We start from the raw sequence: 13,145 nt of genomic DNA, 5'->3' as shown, positions 1-13,145 counted from the left end.
ACCCCCCCCCCCCCCCCCCCAACTCTTTTTGGAAAAGAAAGGAAGGCACACTTTCCACAATGGTAAGCAGTAGTCTAGCTGTCAGCATTTCTGCTCATTAATACCTTACACCAATTGCATTCCCTCCTAAAGGAGCTGGTCTTTGTGATATGGAGAAGCAGCACGTAAGGACTTCTGCAGCTTCCTTATTGGGACTCTGCACGGCTCCCCAGCACACCATGTGCTGCCACCTCTCCTCTTTCAGAAGAACCCCTGACCTGCTGGTTTGAACTAGCCCATCTGTATTGCTTTGTTAAGTGTTTTAAATCTTCCTGCAGCAGAAAGTGAATTATTGGGCTGGAGGGTTCCACGTAGTAGGGAGATGTAGCTGGATTGTAGAGTTTGGTAATGTGATAAAGGGCCTTTCAACTTTTAAGTCACTAGTGTGATTACAGCATGCATTGGCAGTGACAGGAGGTTGGCACCATCGATTTGCTGTTTGGTAGCTCGTTATGTGATTTGTGGTGGTGGCATTGATCCAGTGGGTATCAGTCCATATTGAAGAAACCACCACTTCTAAAGTCAGTCCTAATTGACTTGCTCATTCACTGTCACAGCAAGGAGCAAATGGCAGAACAAACTAGGGAGAAAGTCTTCTTTCCTGACCTCTAAACTTGCTCTAAGTACATCCTCACTTGAGGGGAACCTCTCCCTGCAGTGTATCTGCCCAGGCATTGAAATGTCATGATCTTGGTGTTTTGTGTATGGTGTATGTAGGCAACTTGACAGCACCCGTCTTGGAAGGGAGAACTATTGAGGTCCATTATAAAAGTCCATTATAAAGGTTCTATGCATAAATACTTGTTTATAAAGGAAATGGCAGGTTTGTGGGGTTTTCTTTTTCATTCTCTTTTTTCTCCTAGATTTCCCTTCCATAGTAAAGCACTTTTGTGCTAGAATTCATTTCCCCTTTTTGTCAGAAATCCAGTCCTAAAATCATTTAAGTTATAAAAAAAATCAGAAAGGCCCTCTGTTATTTAGTTTCTCAAGTTTAAGTTATAATAGGAATATTTTTTAAATTGTTATCCTATTAAAACAGATGTTTGACCTCCAGTTCCTAGGTTTCAAACTAAATCATTCCATTTGTAAACTATCAGTGAGTTGGGTGGCAGCTCTGCTCTGTCCCAGTGGCATTAGCAGCTCTTCCCAAACATACAAGTGCAGTATTAAAAGTAGATACACTTTGGTTCTTTTTGCTTGCAGATCCGCAAGAGCAGAGCTTATAAATGAAAAGTCTAGTTCCCCTGAGTTTAGTCAGCTTTGAACGTTACCATAGGTACTTGGTATCATGGTAATTCATGTCATGCCTGCGTATGAAAAAAAGAAAGAAGAAACCAAGCCCACTGGTCAGACTGAGCAGAGACCACTGCTTGTTGCTGTTTGTGCTGGGAGGACTGTCCCGGTTTGTTTGGTTTGTTTCATGTCACATATTCAATTTCAGTATGAGTTCTTCCTGACCCAGATTTCTGAGCAGACTGAAGTGGAGCCAGAAACTGTAAAAGTGCATAATTATTCTTTTATTTATTTTTAAGCTGTACAGCTCTATTAAGCTTTCAGAGAATCCTTTATACCCAGCCTTTGAAGTAAACTAAGCCAGAGATCAGCCGGAGAAGGAGAAGTGGGTTGACACTGCTTGTTTCTGCTTGCAGAGTAGTCTGTAGACAGTTAAGATCTGGAGTCTCAAAGCGAGGAAAATCTTATGCTTTTTTTGGAGTGTAGAAGAGAGAAGGGATCAATACATCCAAAAGCAATACTTTACACCTTTGGTATGTTCTGAAACCTCAGATGCTGGCAGGGCTGTGAAACAGCTGAAATCTGGAAGATTATTCTGGGTACTGACATGTAAATGAGCAGACCACACATTAATGCTGTGTATGCTCCATCTGCCAAGCCATTCATTCTTCCCAACTTGGGACAAATTAGAAACTCTGGCCCAGTGGCGGAAGATTATTATTCCTTTCCCAGTCCCCCAAAGCAATACATTCTCCTGCTTTGAGTCTGATTGAAAACATTGACCTGGAGGTGAACACAGTCTGTCCCCTTGATTCATCCAGATTCTGACCCAGGCAGTGTTGAAACCACAGGCTTCTTTCTGGTCTCAAAAAATCACCCAGCTACCCTCCTGGGCTGAGGACCAAGTGGAAACTGGGCAGCTAGGTAGAAGAAAGACCCTACCCTCCCCGAGCCATCCAGACCAGTGGTTACAATTCTGCCATAAATATTGCGTTAGACTAACCTAACTCAATATGTGTAGAAAATGGACATGTAAAGAAAGACTATGACCATTGCTGTAAGTAAACATCAGGAAGCTAAGGTGGTGTAACCAACCCTTCTGAGAGCCAGATGATGTAGCTGTGACATCCATTTAGAGTCTCTCCTCAGCCATTGTGACTTGCTTCTGAGTTTCCCCCTTCCTCGGGAAGTCATGATCTTGAAGCCTCCTCATGCTCCTTCCAAAACACAAGCACTCCCGATAGTTCTGCCCTCCTGGGAGCCAGTGTGTTTGAAGACCTGAGAGCCTCCAGTTTTTGTTTGCCCTGCCTCTTGTTAGCAGTGCTCTGAGCTTACACAGAACAGGAGTAAAAGATGCCAGAGCATAGCAACCACCTGGATTAATTAGGTTTTACATTAAATGCAGAACTGGAGTGAGGTGCATGATGATTAAACCAGCAACTTTCTGGAAACTGAATACTTCCTCCTCCTCTATTGTATTTCAACATCTATAAACTTGTAACTGCCTCAAGGCAAGAATGGTGTTGTCTGTATATGAAGTACTCAGTTTCTGTACAAGCAAGAGCAGTAATAGTGATAACAATAATCATTTATCCTGTGAGGTAGGGAAGTATCACTCTTCACATTTTAGATGGTGAAACAGACACAAAGACACACAGGATCTTGCTTAGTGTCATTTCATGCCTTACTAGCAGAGACAGAGCCGAACCCAGGAAACACATTTCCCTGTTACTTGCTCTTACCCCTAGAGGACATACCCTCCTTTGATGACGACCAGTCTCTCTTCTGATTTTTCTGCAGAAGCTGCAGCAACAGCAACCCGGAGACTGATGATGAACCTCCATGTGTGGAAGAAATTGATTATAATACTGACAGTTGCTCTGATGATGAAGGGAACTTCTCGGAGCTAGACCAAGAGATCCAGGAGTGCCTCTCGTGGGTGGAAGGAGAGACGGAAGATGAGGGAGTGACCACGGGACAGACATGCAGCTCCAAGGCTCGCAGGGGGCTCTACATTTCCAGCCAACCAGCATCCAACAGTACAGCTCTGCCTCTATGTTCAACACCACTTGGGGTGTACAGTGGATTTGAGAGCAGCCCTGCATGAGCAAGGCTTTGACTTGCAGAGCAGTAAGCAAATGGGTTACTGCTCGTGTTTGCCTGTTTCCCAGCTTCAGCATCCTTCCCAGATGTGTTGCTCCAGTTTTGAATAGAAAGTTGACTGTTTGTTTGTGTAATTTGTATACATATATATAATGAGAATGACTCCTTACACTTTGTACGCAAGGCAGAGCAAGGGGCCACTGGCCCGGGTGGTACTATGTGAGATCATCCATTCCTGAACATAATCCCCAGTTTCACAGCTGCCTCTAGTATGTGGTTTCATACAGACTGGCTGGAGGAATGGTCTTCTGAGACCAAAGAACCAGAGATGATTCTCCTTTTCCTACTTTAGGCTCTTATTATGGGAAGCAACCTTTGCCTGGAAGAGTAACAGTCACTGATGCCTTTGTCCAGAGCTCTCCATTGTCATTCATTTCTCTTGAGCTTTAAGGCATGTATCTGATTTCTGTCTGATGAGAATTTTTACTGTGTGCTCAACAGGTTGGATCAGGCTGTGCATGCTTCTGAGCTGGTCTTATCTCAGCCACAGTGTGGGAAATCCCATGTGCCGTAGTAAGGAAAGCACCAGTGACAATACGGAGTGGTCCCCTGGAAACCTGGGCTAAATTCACATCTTTCCTGCACTGAAACAAACCAGTCTGGTGTAATCTCAGTTGAGTCACTTCGTGCTTGAACTGATGGGCCCAAGTGTAGAATTTGTTTCACGGATGCTGTGAATTTATATTTTCTCTGTGAGACATACTTCCAGCTAAGAGAATACAGATACAACAGTTAATCCTAAGGAACTATAGCTACTATTTCAAGCTATTGAGAATGAGAGGAATTTGGAGCATTTTAAGGAATAAAACATGTTTTCTTGAGGTAGCCAGGGGGGTCCCCCAATATTCTGTCAATAAAGTAGTGATGCTGGTGATAAGCAAGAGTGTATTCAACCCTGTGACTGATTATTCTTTGTTAGTTTTATTATGATACCATTAGGAAACCTAGTTCATTGACAGTGCCCCATTGTGCCAGGCAGTAATATAGTAGAAGACATTACTGCTAGGTTATATAAGGGACATGTTCTACCAGTGACTCCCATAATAGAGTCAGAACAGTTTCACCTTTGATGCCCAAATGGAAAAAAAATTCAGCTTTCTCCTAAAATTGCCTGCAAACACAGATCCCGATGCCTGAGAACCCAGCATAGACTGAGAACCCATGCTTGTGCCTGACATCCCCAGACCATGAAGCCCACATCACTGCATCTCACACCTCATAGTGCCTGAAATTCTCATATGTCTTAGACTCTGCTGCTGCAAATGGGGAATTGCCTGAACCCAAATGGAGGTTCCCAACTCTGTCACTACTTTATGAGGCTCAAGGAGAAGCATAAACATATAGGGTGTTATAGCATTACGGTCTATAAGGCCTCCATTAGCAGTGATTATTACTATTGATGTGTGACTAAAAGCACGATGTCATCCTTTCGTCTTTATGCTGTTTGTGGAGAGAATTCCTGGTGCAGAATGAGGTTTTCTCTGACACGTTTCCCCAGACTACCCAGACATATTTTCTAGCAGGAGCTTGCTCTTTGGAGAAATATCTTCTTCCTGTCCTGCTGGGTTTTCAGTATCCAGGTGTTTTAAAGTCTTCACCACATGTAAGAGTTCTCTGTGCCTCTAGCTCTCTCTTTATGACGCTGCTCAAAGGCAGCTTGTGTCCTTAGAAGCTGAGCTTCTTAGACCAAACTAATTCATTAGGTATGGTGTGTGTTCTCTGTACAGACGTCCTGTTCTGCTTGCTTTGGTGTGCAGCTTGTTGCACACAATACTGAATTTTCATAAAAGGTTGGCTCATAGGAATGGACACAAAAGAGGTAAAACAGGTGTTCCCATTATAATAGTTTGTATAACATTGCTTCAAAGCTTATTAATAAAAAAACTATATATGTGCATAGTTAATTTCAAAATCCAACATTCATATGCATGACAAAAAATTCACACTGTGCTAGGTCCACACTGCAGCATATGCAGGCCATGCTGTAAGATCTTCAGCATTCAGCACAACCCCTGGACACAGGGAAAAAATATCACTGAACATATATGTGTCTGTAGATGTGCATGTATACGTCCAGAGCTGCTATTCTCTCATGCTGTGTTCTGTACTGATGCCCTGCCACAACAATAACTGAACGATGCTTATGGAGGCTTGCCTATGGTTCTCCTTACTGCAAAGTAAAAAAATATCTTCTTAAATCAGCATTTTTCATAATGAGACACCAATATTTTGGCTATAAATACTATAGGCCAGTGTCAGCCTTGGAGCTATTTCATTCTGAATTCCTTAAGCTAAGCAGAATTCAGTTCCGTGGGAAAGCTCTGCCCTAGTTGTGATTCATTAAATCAATAGACTGCGGAAGAGTTGTCCTAATATAATAAAAGTGGAGGTGTAGCTTCCATGTGTGTTTGGAGCCCAATGCATATGAGCAGTACCACTGTTCTAGCTCCCTGTGGTATGAGCTGCAGGAGGTGTAGAGATGGCAAAGGCCTTTAGGGTCTTTCCAGTGTCTGGGATCCAAGTGTAGCAGCTGAGCTGGGGGCAAAGTGTCCATGCACATCCACCACACCTGCATAAATGCTGCCATGCAATATGAAAAGCCTGCCCAAGTCTTCTCCATGGAGCTTCCCGTGTTTGTGCCAAACAACTTGCCAGCAAGTGGTGACGATGCTGCAGAGGTCAATGACCAGGGCAAAGGCCCCAGCCCAAGGGCTGCTGGCAAGGTGGAAACGGGAAGTACAGTGAGAGCGTTGGGTAACCAAGAAATCAGGAACAGCACCTGGAAACCTCCAGCAGAAGCAGTTTTGTGGGCTGCCTTATTTGTTCCAGGAACTCCTACGAGGAGCAGATGCTCTTCTTCTTTTCACAGACCTCTAGAGGTCAGGAGAGGGCCTCCGTTGTGCACCGCTCGCTCCACGCTATTAAAATTCTCCCTGAGTCATGGTAATTAAGCAGAACTAGGCTCTGCACAGAGGAACGGAAGTGCATTGACTTTAATAAAACAGAGTGTAAAACAACTTTAGATTAACTCCAGCCTTGTTTATTCTTGCACACTTGTAATTCTGGTTTGGTATTTCCCCAGTGAAAGGAGCCGTTGTCCCCTGCGCTGAGGCATGTCACCTCACTTCAGCCTGCTAAGTGCTGAGCACTGAGGCCAGTGCCTTTTCTTGCTGTCGCTAGCTAATCCCAAAGAATTTGGAAACAGCCGATGGAAAACAGGAGGGAGGAGAGGGAAGTCACCCCTGCCATTCCTCAAGAGTCAGCAAGGCTGTCAGGTTGAGATGCAAGCCAAATATTTCCATGATGGCCAGAAGAGATGGTGTCCTCGAGGCACTCACATAGTCCCCACTGCTGAAGCAGTTTTGGGCCCCCGCCAAGCACATTAACTTTTTTTACTGATGCCTTTTGTCTCACTGACTCTCTTAGCGGCTGTGAATAGCTCTGCTCTCCTCTCCCCCCCCTCGCCGTGGTTTACATGACATGGGTAGAAGATGCAGAGCTGGGCACCGCTCACACTGCACCCTCTGTCTCGGCCTCTCGCCCGCCCTCAGGCCCGCCTGGCCACAATAGCCCTTTCCTATCAGAGACCATCCTACGGAAGCCTTGCCACTGTCTAGTGAAATACATATGTGTGTGTAAACCTCTGGGCTAAAAATAAATAATTAAACAATAAAAATAAAAAGAATCAAGTCAGCAAACTAAAGGAAGAGCAAAATCTAATTAGTTTTATCTGCTGTTTGTTATGAGGCTGTCAGAGTGCTCTATCCCTGGTTTTACAGCACTCTGGAAAATAACAGTGATAATAATAAACATCCATGCACTGGGTTGTTTTTGAAGCAAGCAGGAAGCAGATTAAGGAGGGGAAAAGAGAGCGGCCCCTCTCCTCTGCTGCTTTTCTCCTCCTGCCAGAAAGCAGCGATGGAGGTGATAGCACTGACTCCTGTCACATCTGTCCCTGGACAAGATCCACTGCCCCTCTCCATCACGAAGCACGAGTGGGCAACTGTTTGGCAGCCAATTCTGGACCCTCAGGTTGTATTTCTTGCTCTGTGCTCCTGACCAAGCTGTTCATCCTCAGCTCCCAGCCTCAGTTCTGATGGGAGGTATAAACAAAGCTCTGATTCCTCACGGCAAATACAGCAAAGTGTGAGTGAAAGTAGATGTGTGTTTTGGGGGAAGGAGAGGAAGAAATAGGGATGTAAAACTACCCAGGTGTTTTCTCCATACTGATTTCAGCGGTTTCCAGTTGAGAAGGCAGTTGGAATTATCCTGTGCAGGGGTGCAGTGATAGTTGCCATCACTGCTTTTCACCTCAATGATGTGTGATGATGGCTCGTTAGGCTGTTTCTCTTTAAGCTGTGCTGGATAATTTTAAAAGTCTCTCCTTGCAGGTTGCTATCAGGCTATCCTGTCCCATAGCCTGGTCCTCACAAGGTGGAAATTTTTACACCCATTTTAGGGAGAGCAGGATTTAATCCTGTGTTGAAAACTCTTGTATGGTTTTCCAGGCAGAGGGCTGGACACAAGGCTCCAGCTGGAGATAATATGCAAAAGCTTGGAGAACAAAAATCTCTATGCACATAATTGCATTGGGAAAAGATGAAGGAAAAAGATAAAGAAAGAAGAAATAAATCAGAGAAGAGGAAGGAGGAGACTCAGTGCAGGGAGGGGGGATGAAGAGAGCAGATGGGAATAGGAGTAGGGGGCACTTGGGGGAGACTCAGGCAGAGAAATGGGAGAATTGTTCCTATTTGAGCATCCTCTTCCGTCCCCAGATAATGTGTCAGTATTAACGCTATCAAGAAACAACCCTCTCTACTGTAGAATAAATCTGCCACTGTATTCCCCACTCCTTAAACGGCGGCCAAGTCTGCATCCTCAGCACGGCATTGTGTGCTCAGCACTGTGTTTTGTCAGTGCTTTTCGTGATGGTTAAGCCTGTATCATTTCTGGCCTTAGGTTTCCTCTCCAAGGACTGACATCCTCAGACAGGTTCTGGAAGATCCATGGCGTATTCTTGTTGATGCAGCAGTTTGAGGCTACTTTTCTTATCTTTTCTTTCCTCTTCTAAAAAAGTGGAAGGGAGAGAAATGAAGGAGGTGAACAGGAGGGAGTGAGAGAGAAAGGAGAAGGCAGAAAGAGGTGCCCTGCTATCAGTCAAGCAAGATCTCCAGCAAGATGGCCAGGCAGCTGTTTTGGCATCAGGGGCTTTTTTAGCCTTTGATTAATCTGCTTGTAGTTCATGCAAGGACCAGCAAGAGGAGAAGACAAATCTACCACTAGAAACAGTCATCCATTGGATGCCCTGGCAATAACTCCAGCCCCAGTAAAATACCATAGACTTTAGCTAACGGGGCTCCTCACCAGCTGGTGTAATTGCAATCACAGCCCTGTTTCTTGCCTCCTTGCTCCTAATTGCCTGACTGAGGGGTTTTCCTGAGTGGTTTCTAGTGTTATGCTCTGGCACCTGATGCACAGATCTGCAAGAGTCTCCTGCCTTTGCCTCAGCATATCCATAACAAGTTATTTAGCTTTTCTGTGCTTGTTGCCCCATCTATGAAGTGGGGTTATTAATATTTATTTTTGGTGAAAGGGGTCACAATGATGCTTAAATCATGAGTATTTACAACACAGTTTGACATACTTAGAGAAGGGAAATAGGAGGATTAACTGCTGCTTCCATCATATATTTGCCATCACTGAAATAAAAATACTGCCCACCACTGTGATCACTGTTAACTCCTTTCCAGGGGCAGTTGTGTTTCCTTTGGTGTCCATAGAGGGTGGCACACCTGGGCCAGGCAAATCCTCGAGGTGAAAGTGTGGACAGTGTTGAAAAAAAGGCCTCAGGATTCTTGACAGCCCAGTGGTCTTCCAAGAACCAGGCAGCGTGCTGGTTAGTGAGTTGGGAAAGTGGGAAATTTAATAGAGGTGAAAATGACACACTTGGGAGAACAGTGGAGCAGTCTGGTAAACATCTGAAATGCCTCTGCCCAAGTGCTAGAAGTGTAAGGGCTAAACAGGAAGAATATAAAGCCTTAGTACATATACCAAGCTATAAGTTAATCAGCTTCCCAGACACACGGAAAAGAGAAAGTAGGAACAGCAGAAGAAGGATTAATTGGCTGTGAAACATCAGGGAATTGGTAGGTTGGGTCAAGGAAAGAGGAATACACACCAGCAAGCACTGACTTAGAGATCAGAGCAGAGGTACAGTGACAAGATCTTCTAAGGCAGGGAAAAGAAGACAAGTGCAACACTAAAGGTATGTGAGGACCTCATTAATGCCTTGAAATGAGAAATCAATAGTTTTAAAAAGTTGAAGCAGCAGCAGATAACTAGGAGTGAGACCAGAATGATGTGTGGATGAAATCAGAAAGGTCCCGACACAGAATGGGTTAGAGGTGGCTAGGAACACTCAAGGTGTTGCTACTAGATGTATATAACAGGAGTTATACTGATCTGGGGATGGGAATAGGACAGAACAAAGGGATGTAAATTAAAGAATCCTTACCTTGAGTAAGTGAATTCAAACTGTTGGACCTGAGGGAATTCCCCTACGGGTTGTCCAAGGAAAGCAGTATGTGAACAGTTAGGAATGGACTTCAAGAGCTTCTATATTGAGAGGGGTCTGCAGAACTAGAGAAGGGTGAATAAGGTATTTGTTTGTAAAAGTGGAAAAAGGAAAAGCCAGGAAATTTAAATCAGCCGGCTAAATTGGGTGACTACAGAGAAACCTCAACAAATTATGAAACAAACAATTCATTAGCAGCTATAGGATAAGAAGGTGGTAAAAGACAAATCAACGTGGATTTGTCAAGCTGATCTAATTTCCTTCTTTTATTGGCTAATTGGCTTAGAGGATAAGGCCGAAAGAAAGCTTTAGGAAAGCTTTCAGTACTTTCTGACATTATATTTTCACAAGGAACTAAAGAAATATAGTTTATTCAAAATCATTGTAAGATAGGCGCACGCTAGCTGAGAAATTACTCATGAAGGCCAGGTTTCATCTACATGAATGTTAGCCTTCTAGACATTAGGCATCTAGTCTAAATTATTGTGTACAGAGACACCAAATGTGGAAGCACAGACACCTCCAGAGGTTTTATGGTTTACATCCCTTCCTAAGATACGTGATATGGAAAGGATCCTTTGCTGAGTTACACATTTGACTCAACTTCTGAATGAAGCTGAACAACCAGCTCAGGCAGAACACTTAGATTTAAACCCACCCCAAGACGGTATCCCACAAGCATACTTCTAGGGCATCACTTTGCTTAACTGAGATGATACCATGGAGAATACATTTATTTTTTCAGAAACGCCCAACCTTGAAACTCGACTACCTGTTCACATACCTCTATTTACATCAACAGACCTCCCAGCCTCACCTCCAGCTCTGTAAACCCATCCTTTGCTCCACCAGGCTCACTCCCCCAGAGCCAAATACAGTAAATACTGGTGATCTCAGAGGCTACATCCCAGATGAATGGGATCAGAGGACACACTCTCACTCGTGGCCGGTGCCCAGGTAGATGCCAAGAGCCCTGGAGCAGGGAGGGCACACTGGAGCCACTCTGCCAGATGGCCTGACTGCTCTTGGTTGTAAGAGCTGCTTTGTACTTTTTAGCTTTACTGATGCGGAGAGAACATTTTGAACTGTCTAAGCCTTATAACCTTGTATCATTGGCACAAGAACAGCAGCAGCACACTGTTGAACATAATAAAAAGAGGGAAAGAGCTGTGGAATTAAATAAGAATTTAAATCTTAGGGTTCACAGCTCAGAGCAAGAGGCTTTAGCTGTGTTATTTCCAGGAATTGGTTGAGTCATGTTTGAGAATAATGGATAAGATTAATTCCTTCGTGACTACTGCTGAATAAATTATTTGCCAATAATTTTATATATGTTTTGACCAGTTCTAGCTGCTTTTTCTAATGCGTATGATGCGGGAACATTAGCTGTATTCTGGATGTGTGTCCTGGGTATGCAGCTCCAGTCCTTGGCATCTAGCAGTAAATTTATTCCCCAAAGACAATTTTCAACGAGATTTACCCCAGAGCAACCGAATGCAGGATTTGATCTGTCATATTCAGAATGATTCATTTTTCACCTCATCAAGTAGGAAGAGAGGAGACAGAAAGAGAGAGGGAAAGTTATTTCACTCTTCACAACAAACCCTTGTCTTCAAAGTCTGAGCTGCCACGGAGCGGGTAAGCGGCATCCCACCAAAAGGCCATGACAAATGTTGCTTGGCAACTCCACGCCGTTGATGGGAAGCACTCGGCAGGCTGAGCGTTGCAGGGGGACCAGATGGACAGTGAAACAGTGGCACACCAGGATGCTCACTCCTCTCTGGTCCTGTTAGAAATGACACCACTCGTGCCCCAGTAATTGTAGATGCCGGACAACAAAGTCTATTCTCTTGAGTGGGAGGGTAATTGCAGGCCATAAATGGAGAAGTGTCCACTGCCTGCTCCCCAGGAATAAAGGGGCTTTGGATATATTAATATCCTGAAGGTCACGGAATTCTTTCCAATATAGCCAGCTGTGAGCAAACCTTAAATGGCTCTGAGTCGCTGCTGCTTGGTTAAACATCTGCAAGGATCTCGAAAAAGCCTATTGTCCTTTGCCACCTTGTTAGAAGTATCAAGCCTTGGGGTGCTGGTATTGAGGCCCTGATAGTCTGAGGATGCCAGAGAAGCCAAGTTTGCAACAAGAGGCCGGTTGTGAAAACTGGAAGGCAAAGTTTTCAGACACAGACTCCTTCACCAAGTTTTGGCATTATTGAAAGATGATAAGTTAAACAAAATAAAATTGACCTCACAGAGCAAATCTCATATGGCTTGTATGTTTGCACACTTTGCCAAATGCCTAGATATTTTCAGCAGCTAGCGACTCCAGAATACACTCCTTTTTGTGAGCAATAGTGAGGACAATTAGGATTATCAGGCCCAACGCTGGCATGAGGATCAAGAGAAACTTAACAAACTTTATAGGGAATTTAGCAAAAACTAGATTTGGGGTGCAAGAGAATATTCTGTTTGAAGCTGGAAGATCTGCTTGGCTCAGCATAATTCTAGAAAGAATAAAGTGCTTGTTTTTCTCTGACTTCATGCAGTATTAGATGAGCCCTTTCTTCTCAGTGACCCCTAAAATTTTGGAGCAAGAAGGGATGTTTGCACAGAGCTGGCTTTTCTTAACTACCTGCAATTGGAATAATCTAAGAGTTTTATATATGGAAAGTGCCCTGACCGCAGTAATGCTGCAGGCGCTATCAAAAATCACTATATGCCTTTCAAAATCCTGAACAACTTGTGTAGATGGTACACGTGAAATATCCCCTGTTGTTCTCCATTAGAGTTTTTGAGTGGTGTACTGCCTTGGATGTTTTTAAGTAGAATAGGTTAACAGCTTCTAATGCGTATTAAAAAATCGATTTCTCTTTTTTTCAAGCTGTTTTCTGCATCTTGCCGCCTGCAGGAATGTACCTCTTTTTGGAAGGGCTGCTTAAATATTTTTCTCTCCAGGTTATGGCACTTCTACCCAAACTTGATGTCCCCTGATTGCCTTGCTCCCTAAACACAGGCCCTGGTAGGGTGAGAAGTTTAGTTCAGGTGTGATTGCTTCTGGCCTTCATTTTTTTTGCAGACTCACAAGCTGTTGCTGCTTGTGGCTGAATGTGGTAGTGCCTTAAAAAAAAAAAACATG

The 13,145-nt window shown here is 44.0% G+C and overlaps 1 protein-coding gene across 1 annotated transcript in view; it reads left to right on the top strand.

Annotated features, from left to right (window-relative positions):
- The window catches only part of AGBL1 (ATP/GTP binding protein-like 1), a 309,960-nt gene extending 303,617 nt beyond the window's left edge, over nt 1–6,343 (top strand). Inside the window, exon 23 of the mRNA XM_014944285.1 lies at nt 3,073–6,343. Coding sequence (XP_014799771.1) covers nt 3,073–3,379 — 307 coding nt within the window. The 3' untranslated portion in view covers nt 3,380–6,343. The remainder of the gene's footprint in view (nt 1–3,072) is intronic.
- The last annotated feature ends 6,802 nt before the right edge of the window (nt 6,344–13,145 follow it).

This window comes from Calidris pugnax, unplaced genomic scaffold (assembly GCF_001431845.1).
Source record: "Calidris pugnax isolate Ruff unplaced genomic scaffold, ASM143184v1 scaffold70, whole genome shotgun sequence".
NCBI classification, from domain to species: domain Eukaryota; kingdom Metazoa; phylum Chordata; class Aves; order Charadriiformes; family Scolopacidae; genus Calidris; species Calidris pugnax.
This window is presented reverse-complemented; position numbering and strand designations above follow the sequence as displayed.